At 42.2% G+C, this 20920-nt stretch overlaps 1 protein-coding gene across 1 annotated transcript in view; it reads left to right on the plus strand.

Annotated features, from left to right (window-relative positions):
- SNAP47 (synaptosomal-associated protein, 47kDa) overlaps positions 1-20575 on the plus strand; it is a 58280-nt gene extending 37705 nt beyond the window's left edge. Inside the window, exon 4 of the mRNA XM_006893912.1 lies at positions 20429-20575. Coding sequence (XP_006893974.1) covers positions 20429-20575 — 147 coding nt within the window. The remainder of the gene's footprint in view (positions 1-20428) is intronic.
- Positions 20576-20920: the final 345 nt, after the last annotated feature.

A 20920-nucleotide genomic window follows, 5' to 3' on the forward strand; every position in this document is an offset into this window, starting at 1 on the left:
CTGGCCATGTACCCAAAGAATGTGAGATGGAGCTGCAAAATCATAGCCTCCAAGGAGAATCTTGGTTTCACCCTCTCCAAGACAGACCTGTTTGTTTTCTTGGTGGTCTATGGTATGTTCAAGACTCTTCTCTAGAACCATAGCTCAAAGGCATCCATTCTCCTTCTGTCATCCTTAGACATTGTCCAGCTCTCAGATGTGTAATAAATAATGCCTGACTAAAGTGTACTCTAGTCTCTAGACTGACATCACTGCTTCTCAGTACTCCAGAGAGGTCCCTGAGAACAGATTTTCCCAGTGCATTTTGGCTTTTGATTTCCTGACTGCTGGTGCCAAGACTGTTGATTATGGAGCTGAACAAGCTATAATTGTTAACTATCTCGATCTCTTCTCTGTCCATCATGGTGCTGCCAGTTGACCCAGTGGTGAGAATCTTTGTTTCTTGATGTTGAGCTTCAGTCCATATTGAAGACTACAGCCTTTGACCTTCTGCAGCAAGGAGAAAAAAATGAATTGGAAAGGCTGTCCTCCACAGACCTCATGTTGGAGAGGAGGGGTACTTGTCTTCAGTCACCAGGTAGAGTTAGGGACCAGAGAGTTTCTGAAACCTATGGAGTACTCAAGTTTGTCTTTTGGGCTTTGGGATGGTGTTTTGTGATTGTTCGGGGTTTTTTTTGTCTTTTTATTTAAATCCTATCTCCTTTCCTAGCAGAGCCAAGTTCCACATGTGCCTGTCCTGGCAGCTAAATAGAACTTTCCTGGAATGATTCTAAGGCAGAAAGGATGATGAAGTTTTCTACTTTTTGTTGTGAAACTGTCTTTAAAAACTAGTGTTCTGGGTTGGATTCTCCCCCCACCCCCTGTTTATTTTCTTTTCAAGAAACTGTAGCATACACTCCATCTTCTTTAGTAACGCTGCATCTCTAGTCTGTTTTATTTTTTGGAGAGGTTTTGTTGTTTTTTTTTTTTTTGTTTTGGTGGTTTGTTTTTTTTTAAATTTTATGCTAGTTTACTTACGAAGTTCTTATACATTGTTTTTCATACTGGATCCCCCTTTCCTTTACCCACCTCTCCCTCCACCCATTAAATTGTGTGACCCTATGGTTAAGCTCCCCTCTCCCCTCCTTGGATCCGTGTACTCATTCTACAATAATGGTCTTACACAGTATTTGTCTTTAAGAGACTGATTTAGTTCTCTTAGTATAATGTTCTCTAGTCACTCCCATGTTAGGTAGTAATTTACAAAAGCATTGCTCTTGCATGCCACATAGTATTCCATTGTGTGCATGTACCATAATTTCTCAATCCATTCCATTGTGGTTGAGCTGTTCTTGCTATGGTCTGTTTACCCTATTCCTTATTTCCTAGTAGTATATTGTCTTAATTCATCCTGTGTCTGCTCCTAGTTGCTAGGTGCCATTGGTTAGACTATGAATATGTCAAACATTTCTTGCATATTTAATCTATATGTAAGTTAATAATGCTTAGCAAATATTCTTCAGCCTGAAATGTTGTAGAGTTAAATTTAAGAGATAGCTAAATCTCTAAATTATTATGTCACTAGTTTCTCAATGAGTTTACTATTCATTTAAAGAGATAGTCAATCTCTCCTCCTTTAAAGAACTATTTGGACCAAATCATACAAGTAACTAGCATGAGGTGATAAGCATAGGAAGTACTTCACTTATTTTATAAGCATGCATTACGTATCCTCTCTGACACTGGGTTAGGTGCGTGCATGGAAAGAGCCAAACTGTGGTCCATATGTTCAAGGAATGTAGTGTCAAGAAGGGGCTCATCTCAGTTTAGAGACCACCAAGTAGGAAGAGAAGATAAGTAAGCTGGCAGATCTCAGGGGGTAGAAGGTGAGGACAAAGCATTTTAGTCATGTCATGTTGTGGGGGAAAGGACAGCAATACTCTGACTAGAGTGTGACAAAGTGCACAATGAGAGCACAAGTGTTACCCATGAGGAGATGCAAAGAAATGCATACTATTTCTCATTTCTACAGAGAGAAATACAAAGAATGTGTATAGAAAGGGTATTGAGGGTATAGAATATTGGTGGAAGGAACACGCAATTAGGTCAGGATGAATCTCTTGATTATGGGCTCACCAAGCAGAGATTCAGAATCCAGTGTTGGAGCTCTAGGGGTTAGAAAGACCTCTTACAGTTTGGTTGAAACATGAAACAAAAGATGGCCTATACTTACATGAAGTGAAATTCTGGAACTGGGTATAAAAAGGGTTGGAGAAATTGGAATGTTAGAAGGGATTTAACATGTAAGACCCACCTAACCAGCTGGGGAGAAAGAGCATGCCTTTCATCATAACTGTGAGAAATAAACTTGTGATGGGGGCATCAGCATCCTTGAAGAGCTTCAGATACCATGATGAGAACTGCTGCCACTGAATGGAGTTGATTGAATCCCAAAGCAACAGAGACCAAGTGGTGGCAAGTAATCACTGAGGACAAGATACATGTGACAGGACTCAAAGCAGTAATCAGAATGGCCCAATATATAGATATCTGTGAAGCTCTGGTGGCATAGTGGTAAGAGCCTGAGCTGTAATCCTGAAGGCACACCATTCAAATCCACCAGCTGCTCCATGAGAGAAGAATGGGCAGTCTCCTCCCATGCGATTAACTGTCTCTGAAAACACACTGAAGGGTCACCTATGAGTTGGTTCTGACTTAACAGCACACACACAGCAACAAAATGAGTTGGTAGAGATTTATGATGTTGCAGAGACCTATGATCTACGATTAAGAACCAGGGGTAATGAATAAGTTCAAGCTGCACTGAAGGCGTTGGCAAAAATATGAGACCCCATATGGTCAACTGATTTTTGACAGGGAGGTGAAATGAGTTAAGTGGAGAAACGACAGCCTTTTTAACAAATGGTTGTGGCAAAATTGGAAAAGTATCTGCAAAAGACTCAAGCAAGATCCACATCTCACTTCATATACAAAAACCAACTCAAGGTGGATCATGGACCTAGGATTAAAACCAAGGACTATAATCTTCATTAAAGAAAAGCTTGGAAGAATGCTAGAAGTCCTAATTCACAACATAAACAGTCTTCTAAGTATCCTGAAAAACCTACAACAAGGAGAAGATAAAATAGATGAATGGGATCTTCTAAGAATCAAATCCTGATGCACATCCAAAAACTTCTCCAACAGGGAAAAGGGAAGCTGCAGACTGGGAAAAAGCACTTGGTAATGACATATCAGATAAGGGACTTATATCTAGAATTTATAAAATACTTGAGCACCACAACAAGATAAAGGTAAATAATCCAATAGAAAAATGGGCACAGGATGTGAACAGACACTTCACCAAAGAAGACGTTCAGATGGCTGACAAGCACATGAAGAAATGTTCAAAGTTCCTAGCTTTAAGAGAGAGGCAAATCAAAACAACTATGAGATATCATCTCACCCCAGTCAGAATAGCCAAATTTAATAGAATAGCAAACAACAAAGGCTGGCAAGGTTGTGGAGAAATTGGAACCCTGATTCATTGTTGGTGGGAGTGTAAAATGGTGCAGCCACGGTGGAAGGCAGTATGGTGCTTTCTCAAAAAGCTGCAAATAGAGATACCATTTGACCCAGCAATTTCACTACTAGGAATATACCCCAAAGAGACCATAATTGACATCCAAGCAGATATATGCACACCCGTGTTTATTGCGGCTTTTTTTCACAGTAGTAAGGAGTTGGCAACAATCTTAAGTGCCCATCAACAAATGAATGGATAGAGAAGCTGTGGTATAGTCACACAGTGGAATACTACGCTGCATTGAAAAACAAGGAACTTATGCAATATTATTCAAATGGATGACCCTGGAGGACATTATGCTGAGTGAAGTATCTCAGTCACAAAAGGACAAATACTGCATGGGGCCACTGTTGTAAAGCAGGACTGACAGCGGGTTTGGGAGGGAGACTGAGAAAGATGGGTTCAATAATGTATACTACATTGAAATAGATAAGGGAGAAAACTGTTTAAAAGGGATATGTGATTAAGTATTTTTGTCATGACAGGTGTCCGGAGTGAAGGCTGCATAGTAGAGTGGACCTGGGGGGAGGGATTGTAAAACAATGAAAGAATTTTTCTTTTACTTTTCCAAGAGGGTAGGGTACTACGGAGGAGGGTTGGGAGGAGAGAAAAGTGCAACAATGAATGAATGAATGAGTGGAAATCTAAAATGTCTGTAAATTTTCATTGAAATTAATAATAAATTAAAAAATAAAAAAAAAAATAAAAGACCCCACAATTGGTGGAACACCAGCTGACATCTTTCAACAAACAGATGAAGCCCTGGATGTACTTACCAGTCTGCCAAGAAATTTGAAAGACTGGTACTTGGCCAACTGACTAGAAGAGATCCATATATATTCCTATTCCTATTCCCCAAAAAGGTGATCCAACAGAATGTAGAAATTATCAAACAGTATTACTAATATGACATGCAAGTAAAATCTTACTGAACATTATAAAAAATGGCTAGAACATTGTATTGACAGAGAACTGCCAGAAATTCAAGTGATATTTAGAAGAGGATCTTGTCTGACACCAGAGAATGTAGAAAAGATGCTTATCTCTATTTTATTGGCTATACAAAGACATTTGAGTATATAATAAAAACTTATGTCTAACATTAAGAAGAATGGGAGGATTCCTAGTAAAACATGTATGGAGAGCCAAGGGAGAAGGGGTGGGAACAGAGCAGAGAGAGTTGGCAGGAGGGGAAATCAAAGGGTGACACAATTTGGTGGGTGGAGGGAGAGTAAAGGAAATGGGAAAGATCCAGCGGGGAGAATTTTTGTTTTCCTGACTCTGAGCTTCAATCCATATTGGAGGCTGCAGTCCTTGATCTTCTGCATCAAGCGCTTCAGGTCTTCCTCAGTTTTCAACAAGCAGGGTTGTGTCATCCACGTAACACAGGTTGTTGATGACTCTTCCACCAATCCTGATGCCACATTCCTCCTCGTACAAACCAGCGTCTCAGATGATCTGTTCTGCATACAGATTGAAAAGGTATGGAGACAAAATACATCCCTGACGGACCCCCTTGTTGATTTTGAACCATATAGTGTCTCTTTGCCCTGTTCTGACGACTGCCTCTTGGTCCAAGTATAGGTTTCACATTAGCACAATCAAATGTTCTGGGATTCCCATTCTTCTCAGAGTCACCCATAGGTGCTTGTGATCCACACAGTCAAAAGCCTTTGCATAGTCAATGAAGCACAGATAGACATTCTTCTGGTATTCTCTGCTTTCTTCCAAGATTCATCTAACATTAGCTGTAATATCGGTAGTACCACGACCTCTTTTAAATCCAGCCTGCACATCTGGCAGTTCTCTGTTGACATGTTGTTCCAAATGTTTTTGGATCATTTTCAGCAGAATCTTGCTTGTGTATGTGCTAATGATGATATTAATGATATTGTTCGATAGTTTCCACACTCTGTTGGATTACCTTTCTTTGGAATGGGAACAAATAACGATCTTTTCCAGTAAGTTGGCCAGTTGGCTGTCCTAAGAAAAAGACATCATGTTTGGAAAGGTAGAGAGTCATAAAAAGAGAAGAAGAACTTCAACAAGATGGATAGATGTAGTTATTGTAATAAGGGGCTCAAGTATGTCAGAGATGATGAGAACGGCACAGTATAGGGTCAGATTGAGGTCTGTTTTCTATAGGATTGCAGTGAGTCACTGTTGGCTTAATGACACCTAAAAGCATGATGTTGCCCAGTTAATTGTATTTCTAGAGGATAAATAGATAGTTGCTAAGTTCTTACTTGATCTGCATAAGCAGAATAATTTTAGGTGAAGGAGCTAGAAAACAGACTTGAGTCGTTAAAAGGGAAACACAATCATTCAGTCATTCCCCAAACTTGAGCCAGTTTAGAGACTAGGACCTATGGAATGTGAGGACACTGGATCCCTTTGGATCCACTCTGCTACACTGTAAAAAAGTTGTTCTGTCATTTTTCCCCCCACAGCCTTCCATCAAGATTAATTAGTAGGTTTGTTAGAACCTTGAAGAATGATTCCCTGAATTCAGTGCTATAAAAAAGATCAATAGGCAAAATATTTAGAATATTGATGTGCTAACTCTGAGTTACAATTAACCTCTTAACTCCTTTTGATGAGTAAAAGGACTGTTTGTGAAATAGGATAGCAATTCTAGTGGGTACAAAGTGTTGTTTCTTCAGTTATGTCTTAAGTTAATGCCCTTAGCAATAACGGTGCAGCTGTGTATAGTCGACATGTTGTTGGACCGTCCTATTTTAGAAACACTGTCTAGAGTTTCAGTATGTCAGTTGGGAGCAGTGGCTCAGTGAGTCGTATTTGGAGGGCAGCCTCGATGCAGTGAGAGGCTTTAATGGGGCCAGAGGTGGACGTGGTTCTGTCTTCCTGAATGAGGCTGCAACAAAAGGCAGCACCAGATGCCCAGAGGTAATTACATTGTCCTCTCTGTGTGCACAGTATTTTCAGTAAAGTCTGTCCTCACTAGTTCTTTCTTCTGTGGAGGCAGAAGACATGTGGTATATGGCTCTGTGAGTACGACTGCAGATACCTGAAGTGGCTTGATGGAATTGAGCCAGGACGTGGGAGGTGGCAGTGGTGAGCAGACTGCATGAAGAAGATAGTAAAGAATCACTGCTGGGGCTTTTGATCTGCATTCATTCACCGGTGAGTGCTCCAGCAGTGGCCTCTGGCCAGCCTGTCCCACCTGATAGTGCTTGACCCTGGTCCTCCTGAGGTAGCATCCACCAGGTTCAGGGTCGTGCACATTTCAATGTTCTAATATATTTGCCAATCACTTGGTGTTTTGTTTCTTTAGCAGGATCTCTGTATCACCAATGATTTCTTACTTTCTGCTCCTTCCCTCCTGATCTGATCTGTACCTTCTTACCCTGGAAAATGAAGGTCAACTAGGTTTGGCTACTCTTGAGAGCCATCTCTGATTGGCAGGTTATCCTGTAACAACAAAATAGGTCCTAGGAGGGGCCCAGGCTCATTTGCAGAGTCCCTGAAAGCCTACTCCTGACAGAAGAAGCACACTTGTTCTCAGGCCTTTTAGAGCCACAAGCTCCCTGTGGTTTCTCTTCCCTCCTCCTCTGACCTAGGTGACTCTGAAGTCACCTCAAATGGGTAAGCGCCTCTCTCTAACAGCCTTCCAGAGTTGCACTGACTGCCTAGGAATGAGAGGATATCAATTTATCAGACTGTCCTCTGCAAGAAATACCTGCCAGTTCCCAGAAGAACACGGAAGCCTGTGAGGGGCAGAGGACACCTCATGGGCTTTCTGGAGAAGGATGTCTACCTTGTGGAGGTGCTTGTGTAGACTACTCTTGGCAAGGATTTTGTTGCTTCAGCTGGTGTTTAGAAAATGCCCCCAGGAAATGGTGGGTGGTTGTAGAGGGAGCCCTCTCATAAAGAATTCCATTATTTTGTGCTGAGGACAAGATGTGTAAAATGTCTACCAGCTTTCACAGGGTGGCTTCCAGGCTTTTGGGAGGGTTAGAACATGAGTGGGAATAAAGCAGATGCGTGTGTGGAGCTCTTTAGATTTAGGTTTGTTTCCTCCCTCTGAATATGGCTCTGTCTTCTCAGCATTTGACACATTTATACAAGTATATTTCAGTGAGATTGATTGCTTCATCTTGAACAGCCATTATCTTTATTCTTTTCTAAGTTATTCCTCCACTATTAATATAAACTCAGTGCCCCTAAGCAAAAAAATCTCCCTTTTGTCTGATCTTATGCCCCTGGAAACAAAAAAATTCTTGGCTTGTATTTGTTTATTTAATATAAATAATGTATTTTTTTTCTTTTTCAAATGACTTATTTCACCCAGCATACTGTTTTCAAAATTCATTCATGTTGTATTATATATTATAACTTCATTTCCTTTTTTGGCTGAGTAATATTCCATTGTGCATACATTCCACATTTTGTTTATCCATTTACTGTTGCTAAACATTTCTCTTCTTTCTATGTTTTTAGATATTATGACTTTGTTGTTGTTATGTGCCGTCGAGTCGCCTGCGACTCATAGTGACCCTATGTACAACAGCCCTAAACTCTGCTCTGTCCTGTGCCAACCGCACTGTCTCTGACACTCCCATCCCGATTATCACAGTCGCTGAATCAATCCACCTCATAGAGGGCCTTCCCCTCCTGCGCTGTCCCTCCACTCTACCAAGCATGATGTCCCTCTCCTAGGACTGGTCTCTCCTCACAACATGTCCAAAGTATGTTAGACGGAGCCTCAGAATCCTTGCCTCCAAGGAGCCACCCGGTTTAACCCTCTCCAGGACAAATCTGTTTGTTTTCCTAGCAGTCCATGGTACTCTCAATACTCTTCTCCAGCACCACAGCTCAAAGGCATCAATTCTTCTTCTATCCTCCTTGGTCATTGTCCAACTCTCTGATGCATAACAAGTGATTGTGAAGACCATGGCCTGTATCAAATGCACCTTAGTCTCCAGAGAGACACCATTGCTCTTCAGTACTTTGGAGAGGTCCCTAACCGCAGACTTTCCCATGGCAATGCGCCTTTTAATTTACTGGCTACTGGTGCCAAGAATGTTGACTGTGGAGCCAAGCAAACTAAAGCTGTGTACAATCTCAATCTCTTCACCATCCATCCTGATGCTGCCAATTGGTCCAGCGGTGAGAATCTTTGTCTTCTTGACACTGAGCTTCAATCCATACTGGAGGCTGCAGTCCTTGACCCTCTGCAGCAGGTGCTTCAGGTCCTCTTCAGTTTCAGCAAGCAGGGTTGTGTCATCTGCATAACGCAGATTGTTGATAAATTGTCCACCAATCTTGACCCCACATTTCTCCTCATAGAGCTCAGCCTCTCGGATAATCTGTTCTGCATATAGGTTGAAAAGGTATGGAGATAGGACGCATCCCTGGCATACGCCCTTCCCAATTTTGAACGATGCAGTGTTCCCTTGCTCTGTTCTGACAACTGCCTCCTGGTCCAAGTATAGGTTTCACATTAGCACAATCAAATGTTCTGGGATTCCCATTCTTCTCAGAGTCAGCCACAGTTTGTTATGACCCACACAGTCAAATGCCTTTGCATAGTCAATGAAGCACAGATAGACATTCCTCTGGTATTCTCTGCTTTCAGCTAAGATCCATCTAACATCAGCTACAATATCCCTAGTACCATTACCTTCTAAACCCAGCCTGGACTTCTGGCAGTTCTCTGGTGATATGCTGTTCCAGTCATGTTGTAGTAAACTTGTAGGTTTGGGATTTCTGGGTCATCTGGTAGCTCTGTATTAAACTGTTTGTTTTTTTTTTTTTTTAGCATCCAACTTTTTGAGGAACCTCTTGACATTTTCCAAAGTGGATGTGCCATTTTACATTTCCTCCAGTGATAGATTAAAGTTCCATTTTATCTACAACCTCACCACTGCTGGTTGTTTTCTGTGTATTGATCTCTAATCATTACCATTCTAATGAAAGTGAGGTGATTTTGGTTTTGATCTGCATATCTAATGAGGAAGAACTCTTGTAAAGTAGTACATTACATGTGCTGAACTGTTAACTGGAAAAGATTGACGGTTTGGATCCACCAACTGCTCAGTGGGGGAAAGATGGGCAGTCCCCTCCTAAAAGGATTTACAGCCTCAGAACCCCATTGCAGGGTCACTATGAGTTGGATCAACTCAGTGGCACTGCAGTGGCTAAACACTACTATTGACTGCTAACCAGAGGCTCAATGGTTCGAACCCACCAGTTGCTTTGAGGGAGACAAAATCTAGCTAACTGATTTTGAAAGATACACGGCCTAGGAATATGGGGACATTTCTACTCTGTTAAATAGTGTTAATAGTAGGCAATATGATGATGAATAGAGTTGACAACAAGTTGTCAACAACTTCCTTTTGCTTGGATCCACAGTCAACACCCATGGCAGCAGCCGTTAAGAAGTTGAAAGACATGTTACTTTGGGAACATCTGCTGAAAAGACCCCTCCAAAGTGCTAAAGAGCAAGGATATTAGTTTAAAAACTCAGGTACACCAGATCCACACCAAAGTATTTTGAATTGTTTTCTGTGTATCTGAAGGTTGGCAGTGACTCAGGAAGACAAAAGAAGAATTGGTGTTTTGAATTGTGGTGTTAGAGAGGAGTATTGTATACACTATGGACTGTCAAAAGAACAGACAAATCTGTTTTGGAAGAACTGTAACCAGGCTGCTCCTTAGAGGCATGGATGGTGAAACTTCAGCTCATATCCTTTGGGCATGTTATTAGGAGGTCAGTCCTTGGAAAGGATAGCATGCTGGGAAATGCAGAGGATCAGTGAAAGGATAACCCTCCAAGACCTGGAGTGGTACAGTGACCCGGGGCGTAGGAGAGGTCGTGAGGACGGTGCAGCATAGGGCAGGGGTCAGGTGTGTTGTTCATAGGGACTCAGTGCCACAGAACAACAATGAGAACACCAAGTTGAACTCAATATCACACAGTAACAAAAACAATTTAAATCTCCTCCTATGTGATGTACAACTTCAGGAACTCAGGGAAATGAGAGAGATTGCTTAACTAGCCAGAGGATTGGCAACTTGAACCCTCCAAAGCAGCTCCTCAGCAGGCAGCCCTGGCCGTCTGTTCCTGAAAGAGCACAGCCAGCAACACTCTGTGGAGCAAGTTCCTCTGGACACATGGCATCCCCTTGAGTGGAAATGAATTCAGCAACAACTAACAACTGTGGTCAATGACATTAAGTATTTCTTACAAAGCTGGAAATGAATTTGGAGTTTGGATAAGAATGAAATGAACATCTCCTCCGTGGACAGTTTGAGAGTAAAGTGAGGATGAGCCTGCACCAAGAGCAACAGGCTTCTGACACATATTCAGAAATCTTGGACTCACTGCCATCAAGTCAGATTTGATTCATAGAAACCTTCCATCATGTTTCCAGAGCTGTGAATTGTACCGAAAGACCGCCTTTCTCCTGAGGAGTCACTGGTGAATTTGAACTGCTGAAGATGTGCCGCCTTTGCATTACTCTCCAGAAGACCCTAGTGTGCAGAGTGTGTGTGTGTGACTCAGCCCCTTGTCAGTGAGCCATCTCGCTGACACTAAGGTGGGGCTAATGAGGTGCAGTGCTCTGGACAAACGTCCTTCCTTCAGGAGAGAACCGTGTGCCTGCCCCTGCATGTCATTTCTTTCAGCTACAAATCACTGTTGGGGGCCTCAAGGAATGTTGCAGCCAAGGGGGCCGGGTGGGACTTTGGGGGTGGTCTGTGAGTGCTGAATGTGACAGATTGTAGTGTAGAATGTTCTTTACAGTCCCCAGAGCTTTAGCTGTGGCGAACGCCAATTTTCCCCCCTCTTTTCCTTCTCTATAGCATATTAATGGCCCCAACTGGTAGAACTATTTTGAGTTGTAGACAGCTTGATTTATCCAAGCTCTGTTCTTAAATGGTTGCTAATTTCTCACTGCACGAAAATTCACAGCTTTTCATTGAGTCAGCTTAATAACAAGATCCAGGCAGACAGTCTAGCTAATTCTAAACACACTTGAGGTGCTTAATAGCAAGGTAATAATATTCTGAATCCTAGAGCTTTATCAGGAGGTAGAGAAAAACATTTTCTCCCCAGGATGCCTGAGAAAGAACCAGCTTATCACAGACCATTTTGGAAGCCCCGAGACCCAGTTCTTCTGCAGAGCTTACCGTTTCTGTGCTGTGCTTACGCTGGGAGAGCTCAAGCAGTGGCTTTTCCAGGGTCATACATGGTGGCCTAGGTTACGACAGATATTGAGGCTTCAAATGCCCGTTCTCAGGGCTCTTTGGTGGGATGCCTCATGGGGAACTGCACTATTAACCCAAAGGCTTCAGATCCACCCACACTGGCTCCTGGGGGGAAAAAGATCTTCTCTCATGAAATTAATTGACAGCCTCAGAAGCCCAATGGAGAATTGGTCCAGGTTTGTTTCAATTTCCAATTTGACAGCAATGAGTTGGGCTTCTTAAAAATACCTTTGCACCTTGATGACCTTCATAGAACATCACATGGTAGGCATGAGACACACATGTCCTTTTTGGCGAGGTTATTAGCTCTGTTTTATTGTTTTTCCATAATTCACTTTTTGGTTTTAAAAACAAAATGGAAATGTTTAGAAGGCAAAAAGTTTCTCTATTTACTCTTCTGGTGCACCTGATTCAGTGTTGCTGTTGACCCAGACTGTGTGTGTGGCCCTTGTCCCGAGCTCTGGGATGCTCTGTGGAGGTGGCAGGCAGGGCAGCATGGGGAGGAAGCAGAGGTTCTCCCCTTTCCCAGGCAGCTGGATTCGAGCCTACATTGTGGCTGGTACAGGCAGCAGAGCCCGAGCATCTTCCTCAGGCCCTGCTGTTTAAGGAAAATAACTTCCACTTTGTCTGATGATGTCGTAAATATTTCCTTCTTAATTTTGCCTCATTTGCTGGGTTTATTTGCTCAAGTTGTGCTTCCCCGCTTCTTGTCTAAAGCACTTAGGTTGACCCCCTCCCCCCTTCCCAGCTTTAACAAAAGGGAGAGGGATTCGGATGTCCTCCTAGAGAGCCTTCAGCATTGCTTGGGCTTTGGTTGAGTATGTGATGACGTCAAGTCAAAGAGCTTGTAGTTGTTTTTAGGCAGTCTTAAGAATGCTTCTTCCTGTCAGGCCTGCCATTTACATTTTTACATTTTTTTCCCATGCATTCAAAAAAAGTTCATTTCTCTAATGTGCTTTCAAGTAGATGACTTCTTATGTAGGTAAGAACGTGGTTGTTCTTTAGTTGGATTGTTTAGTAGTCTAATAGGGATGTGGGGAGTTCATTTTGCTCCTGGTCTTTGATTCAGAGCCTAGTAAGGACTCATCAGAGAGGCCACTTGATATTTCAGAGGTTGGCAACATGACACATTGATGACTAGACAGCTTGTCATCCTAGGCCACAAAAGTAACAACTGTTTTTAAGGTTTGGCCAGACTTCATGTTCTCCATTCTTTCCACCCCAAGCTGTATGGAATTCACACGATGCTGCTGAATTACTTCAATCTCTTTCTTAAAGGAAAAGGAATCTGTACCAAAGTTTCAGAGGACTGGTAGTTTTAAGGTTATTTGATAATTTTCTTTGTCTATAAACCTGGTAGCTGTAAATGTATATCTTTTTTTTAGCCACATTAATTAATTTCAAATATAATTTTTGCACACAGACAGGGCCTCAACAGAGAAATGGGAAAGAGTGCCATTTTTAAGACCTATCTAATGATACTTTTCCCAAACCAGAAAGTCTTGAGGGGATAAGTCATTCTTGGGCTGTGTATATACTAAAATATCAGCTATTTCTTGGTCATAAAATAAATTATCATTTGTATTTATTAAACCAGCAATACAAGTTTTCTAGCTTTTGCCACTGTTTAATTGAAGACTTTAAATTAGTTGATTAACTCATCTTCTTGAAGAAGATGGATGACTGAGACCTAGAAGCATGTAGGAGTTGTCACTGAAATGGCTTTTTAGGGAGATTGCCATCATGTACCTATGACCCTGTCCTGTCCAAGTCAGCAGCCCTGGCCACCTGTAATTCCTGAGCATTTGGACCATGTCCAGTCCAAGATGAAAGCTCAAGTGTGGCATAAGCCAGACTGCTGAGACTTAGTATAAACCTTGTTCTTTTTGCTGTTGTTACATGCTGTCGAGTCGAGTAAGACTCGTAGGGATCCTATCAGAACAAAAGATCTGAACCCTGCTCTATCCTGCACCATCCTCACACTTCCTGACATACAATAGCCAACTGAAGCAATCACCTTGTCAATCGACCTGGGTCTTTCTCTCCTTCACTGACCTTCCACCCTTACTAGCATCATGTCTCTCTCCAAGGAATAGCCCCTGTTAGCAATATGCTCAAAGTATGTAAGGTGAAGTCTCATCATTCTTGCCTCCAAAGAACACTCCACCTGTACCCTCTCCAAGACATATCTGTTCTTTTAGCTGTCCATGGGATGTTCAGTGCTCTTCTCCAACACCACAGCTCAAAGGCGTCAATTCTCTTTCTGTCATCCTTACTCATTGTCCAGCTCTCAGATGCATAGCCAGTAATTAGAAAGACTATGGCCTGAATCAGACACACTTTAGTCCTAAAACTGACATCACTACTCTTCAATAATTTGGAGAGGTCCCTAACTTAAGATTATCCTAGTGCAATACGCTTTCTTTATTTCCTGACTGTTGGTACCAAGGCTGTTAGTTGTGGATCCAAGCAAGATGAAGCTGTTGACAGTTTCAATCTCCTCTTCATCCACTATGATGATGCTTTTTGGTCCAGTGGTAAGAATCTTTGTTTTCTTGACATTGAGATGCAATCCATACTGAAGGCTGCATTCCTTGGTCTTCTGCAACAAGTGCTTCAAGTTTTCCTCACTTTCAGCAAGCGAGGTTTTGTCATCTGTATAGTATAATTGAGGTTATTGATGAGTCTTCCTACAATCCTGATGCCACACTCCTCTTCATAGAGTCCAGGTTCTCAGGTAATTTGCTCAGATTGAATAGTTATGGAGAGATAATACAATCCTGACACACTCCCTTCTCAATTTTAAATCATGCAGTGTTCCCCTCTTCTGTTTGCATAAACAGCCTTCTGGTCCAGGTATAGGTTCCTTATTAGCACAATCAAGTGCTCTGGGATTCCCATTCTTCTTAATGTCAGCCACAACTTGTTATGTTCCACACAGTCAAATGCCTTTGTATGTCAATAAAGCACAAATAGACAATCTTCTGGTGTTCTATATTGTCAGGCAGGTTTGATATCTTTGGTGCCACAGCCTCTTCTAAACTAATAAATAAAACATATCATTAATTATTATTTGTATTGACTCCATATTGGAAGTAGATATATGGATTAGATGTGCTATTAAAAATAATTTTATTTCTAATATTTTACATGTTAGAGGATTTTAAATGGTGTCTGTGGCTTGTTATATTGGATATCTTATTTTAGATACTCAGGACTGTAAGGGATAACACAACACCAGGACACACCCAGCCTTGGGTGTGTGAATTCTTTTCTGCCAGTCTCTGGTGAAGGTCCTCATGCCATGTTTTAGGAGGACGTATCCAGTAGCATGACCTTTGAGCCTTTGATGCTGTGGTTCCCATGTCACAGTGGTAGGACAGAATGGCACCTACAAACCTTGTGTCTACCACCAGCCCACTTGATTGAGCATATCCACCACTGAGAAGACCCTCAGGAACTTGGGAACTTGGGCCAAGCTGCCCAGTCTTTCTTGGCCTCATTTGTGAAACAGAGTTAGTTTGAGAATTAACTGAGCCCATTTTTCTATTGGATTATTTACCTTTATCTTGTTGTGGTGCTCAAGTATTTCATAAATTCTGGATATAAGTCCCTTATCTGATATGTTTACCGAATACTTTTTCCCAGTCAGTGGCTTCCCTTTTTACCCTGTTGGAGAAGTTTTTGGATGTGCATAGGGATTTGAGTCTTAGAAGATCCCATTCATCTATGTTATCTTCTCCTGGTTGTAGGTTTTCCAGGATACTGGGAAGACTGTTTATGTTGTGGATTAGGACTTCTAGTGTTGTTCCTAGCTTTTCTGTAATGAAGTTTATAGTCCTTGGTTTTAGTCCTAGGTCCATGATCCACCTTGAGTTGGTTTTTGTGTATGGAGTGAGGTGTGGGTCTTGCTTGAGTCTTTTGCAGATATTTTTCCAATTTTGCCAACACCATTTGTTAAGAAATGGGCACAGGATATGAACAGGCACTTCACCGAAGACGACATTCAGATGGCTAACAAGCACATGAAGAAATGCTCAAAATCCCTAGCCCTAAGAGAGATGCAAATTAAAACAACTATGAGATATCATCTCACCCCAGTCAAAATAGCAAAATTTAACAGAACAGCAAGCAATAAATGCTGGCGAGGTTGTGGAGAAACTGGAACCCTGATTCACTGTTGGTGGGAGTGTAAAATGGTGCAACCCCTGTGGAAAGCAGTATGGCGCTTTCTCAAAAAGTTACAAATAGAGATACCATTTGACCCAGCAATTCCACTACTGGGAATATACCCTGAAGAGACCATAGCTGACATCCAAGCAGATATATGCACACCCATGTTTATTGCAGCTTTGTTCACAATAGCAAGGAGTTGGAAACAACCTAAGTGCCCATCAACAAACGAATGGCTAGAGAAGCTGTGGTATATTCGCACAATGGAATACTATGCTGCATTAAAAAATAAGGAACTCATGCAATATTATTCAAAATGGTTGACTCTGGAGAACATTATGCTGAGTGAAATATCCCAGTCACAAAAGGACAAATATTACATGATGCCACTGTTGTAGAATGGGACTGTCCTTGGGGTTGGGGAGAGACTGAGTAAGATGGGTTCAATAATGTATACTGCACTGAAACAGAGGAGGGAGAAAACTGTTTAAAAGAGATATATGACTAGGTACTTCTGTCATCACAGGAGTCTAGAGCGAGGGCTACATGGTGGAGGGGACCTGGGGGAGGGTTTATAAAACAATGAAAGAATCCTTTCTTTTAATTTTCCATAATTTTTGACTCATGTACTTATAAATTGTTAGTCAAATTTGTGTCTTCTAGGTTGCAACACCCCCATGATACATCTTTAAGGATATGAACATGTACGGCCAAGCACAATCAATAAGAGTGCATCTAAATTGCGAAATCAATCTCCATAATAGTCTATGTGTTTCCTACTGCCAAAGGGGCCCTTTAGAGTAGTGAGAGAAGGTCTTCACCCTGAAACCCACAGCGTCCCTTTTCAGCAGGAAGTAGCTAAGAGAATATGCCATCCCCTTTTCCTTATGACTCAGGGTGAAGTCTCTCTCAGGGAGGAGTGATAGGGAATGGCAAAGGACACACCGACAAAGGAGATTAATCAGAACTGACTTTGACAAGCACTGTGGCAATTGGACAATTAAAACAGACATTCGGATGGCGGGGAAGAAGAACAAACTGGGGAGGAGGGTGGAGAGAATGGTGCGGCAATGAAGGAGTGAAAGCCCAGAATCCCTGTGAATGTTCATTGAAACTAATAAAAGTTAATAATAATAATTAAAAGAAAAGAGAATTAACTGAGATGAAATGTATAAAGTTCTAAGAAAAAAAGTTATGGCACATTATATGTGTTGCATAACTCTTAGCATTTACTTAGACTAAGTAAAAGATGGGGGGAAAGCAGAAAATAAAATTCTATCTCTAATCTTCAAATTTACTTCTTCATGAAAGTATATAGATAGGGATGAGGGGAGGGAATAAAAACTAGATACGACTATACTACAATACCAGAAGTAATGCATATGTTAAGTATAGATTTGAATTTGAGCTTTTATTTTGTTTCCTGATTTCTTATATGTACTGTATGATCAGAGCAAAAACAAATGAATAATCTCTACTAAAGGAAACAAATGGCTCTGAAGACAGCGCGGCTTGTTCATGAGCTGGTTTTGAGTGCCTTTGTACTAAAAGTTCTCACATTCACAGTCTCCCTAACCCAAGACTTCCAGTGGGGTTATGGAGTAGCAGCGTGGGCACCCTTACCAAATACCCTCCCGCCCTTCCCCTGCTTGTGAGAGGAGACACAAAGAGATCATTGTTCACAACTGGGAGCTTTGGGATCCTCAAAGACATTTTCATTTAAAATAAACTTGAATTGCTTTTAAAAGTGATTAAAGGAGATGTGTAGACCCTAGAGAAACTTGTCCAGTGGTCTGTGCAACTTCTTCATTTAGCACAGGTGCAGCCACCTCGTTGACATCAGAGAAAGCAGGGTATGTGGCTCAGGGCAGCCCTTCTCGGAGGCATACTGTGCACACACATTCTAGGTGGGTGGAGGTAAATGAGAAAGGAACACTTCCCAGAGAAAGTGCACAGGAGAACCTGCTTCACATGGTGGTGACTGATGATTCTCTCCCCCCCCCTTTTTTTATTATGCTGTTTGGGCATCAGCCATATGAGATCATAGAAATGAGAGATGGAAAAGACCTACTGTATTAGGTCATCCAGTCCGTCCCCCTCTTCAGAGCCAGATTGATCCCCACAGTATATTTTCCAGGACTCTGTCCAGTTTTTTAAGTGACTCAACTGATGGAGTTTCCACCAGTTCCCAGAGGGTGCAAAAAGGTTGTTGTCTGAGTCTGCTAACTTGAATCAAGAACTTACTCTTAAAAAAAAAACAAAAAAACAACTTACTCTTATGCCTAATGGCAGAGATAATAGTAATAATGTCGTATCTGGGATGAAGTATTGCTTCTGCCACTTGTGTGCTGTACGACCTTAAATGGCTTCAGCTCTCAGTCCCTGTGTCCCCTCCTGCAAAATGAGGGTGGGGAGCAGAGCTCGGTGGCCCAAGGCTCCTTTAGCTTAAACATTCTGAGACTTGGCTGCTAGGACCCTTACATAGTGCTTTATAGTTTTCACAGCTTGTTCACATTTGTGATCTCATTTGAGCCTCACCAGTACTTTGGAAGAAGGCAGATCTTCTTGTCCTCCTAATACATCCTGACCATCTCTCCATCTTGATTTGGTTCCTTGTTAATCTGATGGAGAAGTTCAGGCATAAATGGTGCTCTTCCCAACGCCTACTAGTCAGACTGAAAGTGGGACATACCTACACATTTTCCATTTTCTTTGCTGCTTGGTTAGTGCAGGTAGAAAGCAGTTTGCTTTCAGTTAGGGTGGAGCTACTGCCTTTTCTAGCAAAAGCACTGCTCAGGGTTGTCACAGCCCCCTGAGTCACACACACCTGTGAAGTACAGAGCTCCCTGTCACATGCTTTCCCTTCACATCGTCAGGAGAGCCTGAGTGGGGACTGCTTCTCTGTGTGAGTGTGAAGCAGTAATAGCCAATTAGAGGTAGGGTTGCTCTGACATACTTCTGTTTACCACTGCAGTTCATTACCTGATATTTAGGTGCTTTGAATGTATGTTCAGATGTATTGATCCATTGTGGTTATTAAACTTGAGTATTGAGGATTCCTCTATATTGATTCAGATTCTGCACTTTCTTTTTCGTGATCTAACCCGTGATCTCTAACTTTCCCTAGAGAGTATTAACATTTACTGCAAATGTTTGGTCATTAAGACTTCTTTTTAAGCGTATCCTTTTTGTTATCAGCTTGAGTATATTAAATTTTAAAACCTGGGCTCACTAAGTTTGTAGTTGAAGTAACCTTTAACGATATGATTAGTCTCAATAGAATTGTAATAAAATGGTTGCTCTTGTTAGTGTGTGAAAATACATGAAGTATGACATGAGTCATAGAAAAGAGGGGGGCCTGGGGAGCTGAAACTGAGGCGGAGGGGTTCCTTAGTCCACCACGCTTGAGTGGCCCTCCCACCCCCTGCAAGATGCTGCTGTCTCTCCAGGGCCTAGTATAAGATCATGTGTAGCTCAGGGCTCAGTGGCTTCCACACTCCGCCAGGCCCTCTGCAGTCTGACATGTCCACAACCCCACCAGTTCTTGGACGTCTCTGTAGTGCTTTCTGCACTCCCACCCAGGCTGTGAGAGCAGATCCTGGGTGTGGCGTGACCTGAAACCCCCTGTCACCTTTTCCAGGCGTGGGTTCCAGAAGACTGTGTGATCTTGCAGCCCTGTGATGGGTGTGTGTGGTGTGAAGAACTCCATCAGTTTGGATTGTGTTTTGTTTTGCTTTTTTAATTTGTGTGTAAAATATTTCAAACATATAAACAGGAAAAGGCTTTCCTTTTCTTTGGAAATCTTTTCTCCAGTTTCACTGTGTAGTTGGGTGCCTGGTTGCAAACAGAAGATTGGTTAAGAGTAGGAACTCAAGCCCAAGTTGTGAAGGTTTGATCTTGTGCTTTTTTGCTTTGCTTTCTATATCCAGCTGCCACACTGAGTCAGCGCAGGGACCCACCGTGATAGGATAAAGCAGTGCCCACCAGCAGTGTCATTAGCTAGGATGCTGGTGGCCGGTGAGTGGCACATTTAAGACTGAAGGACCTTTCCCTGCCTCTGAACACAGACAGAGGCCAGGCGGGGACACAGGCAGCCTTTCAGAACAGGCTTCCATCTCCCATGGAAAGCACAGCCTGATCCACAGATGTGGAGACAGATGCTGAGTATTTTGCTCTGGGCCAGACGCTTGAGACCCAGTCCCAGGTTAGTGACCTCCAGGAACCTTGAATACACCATCACGAGAACTCTTTCCCCCGAGTCAAGGTTTTCACTGTCCCCTTTCAGTTAATAGGAACATTATTTAAGTTATTAAGTGGAATTTCTAAAATATTATAGAAATGGTAGGAAGAAATATCTTTCAATATTATTGAAAGCTATTTGGGGTGTTGTTTTTTTCCCCTAAAAAGCACTATCTTTTCTAAAAAAGCACTATGTCATTTATGCTTCTCTTGCAGATCCTCGGGAAGCTAAAGAGTCTCGCCTTGGACACAGAGATGGAGCTGGAGAGACAGGATGAGGCTCTGGATAACATCACCTCGTCTGTGGACCGCGCAGCCCTAACTATTGACAAGCACAACCGACGGATGAAAAAACTGACATAGGAGAAGGGAATGTGCATGGGACTGTGAAGACAGTCCCTTCTTGAGTATATTGTTCTCAACCCCTGCATGTTTCCTCTGAGAGGAAGGGCCTGGGAAGCAATTTCAAAGGACAGGAGAAGTGTTGGTGGAAGAGTTGCTGATCTGATCTGATTCAATTTTGAAGAATTATAGGGGTAATGGAGATGGAGGTGATTGTGGCTTCCACTGAAGGGGTTTCTATACAGTGAATTGGAGGCACACCTCAGAAGGCAGAGGTTTTTTTCTCCACACCCAGGGAAGATGGGGCAATGCTGACGTCCCTGCACAACATGCCTGCTGAATGGGCGCCTCCACCTCTGAAGTCAG

This window comes from Elephantulus edwardii, unplaced genomic scaffold (assembly GCF_000299155.1).
Source record: "Elephantulus edwardii isolate Elephantulus edwardi_28Jun2011 unplaced genomic scaffold, EleEdw1.0 scaffold00133, whole genome shotgun sequence".
NCBI classification, from domain to species: Eukaryota; Metazoa; Chordata; class Mammalia; order Macroscelidea; family Macroscelididae; genus Elephantulus; species Elephantulus edwardii.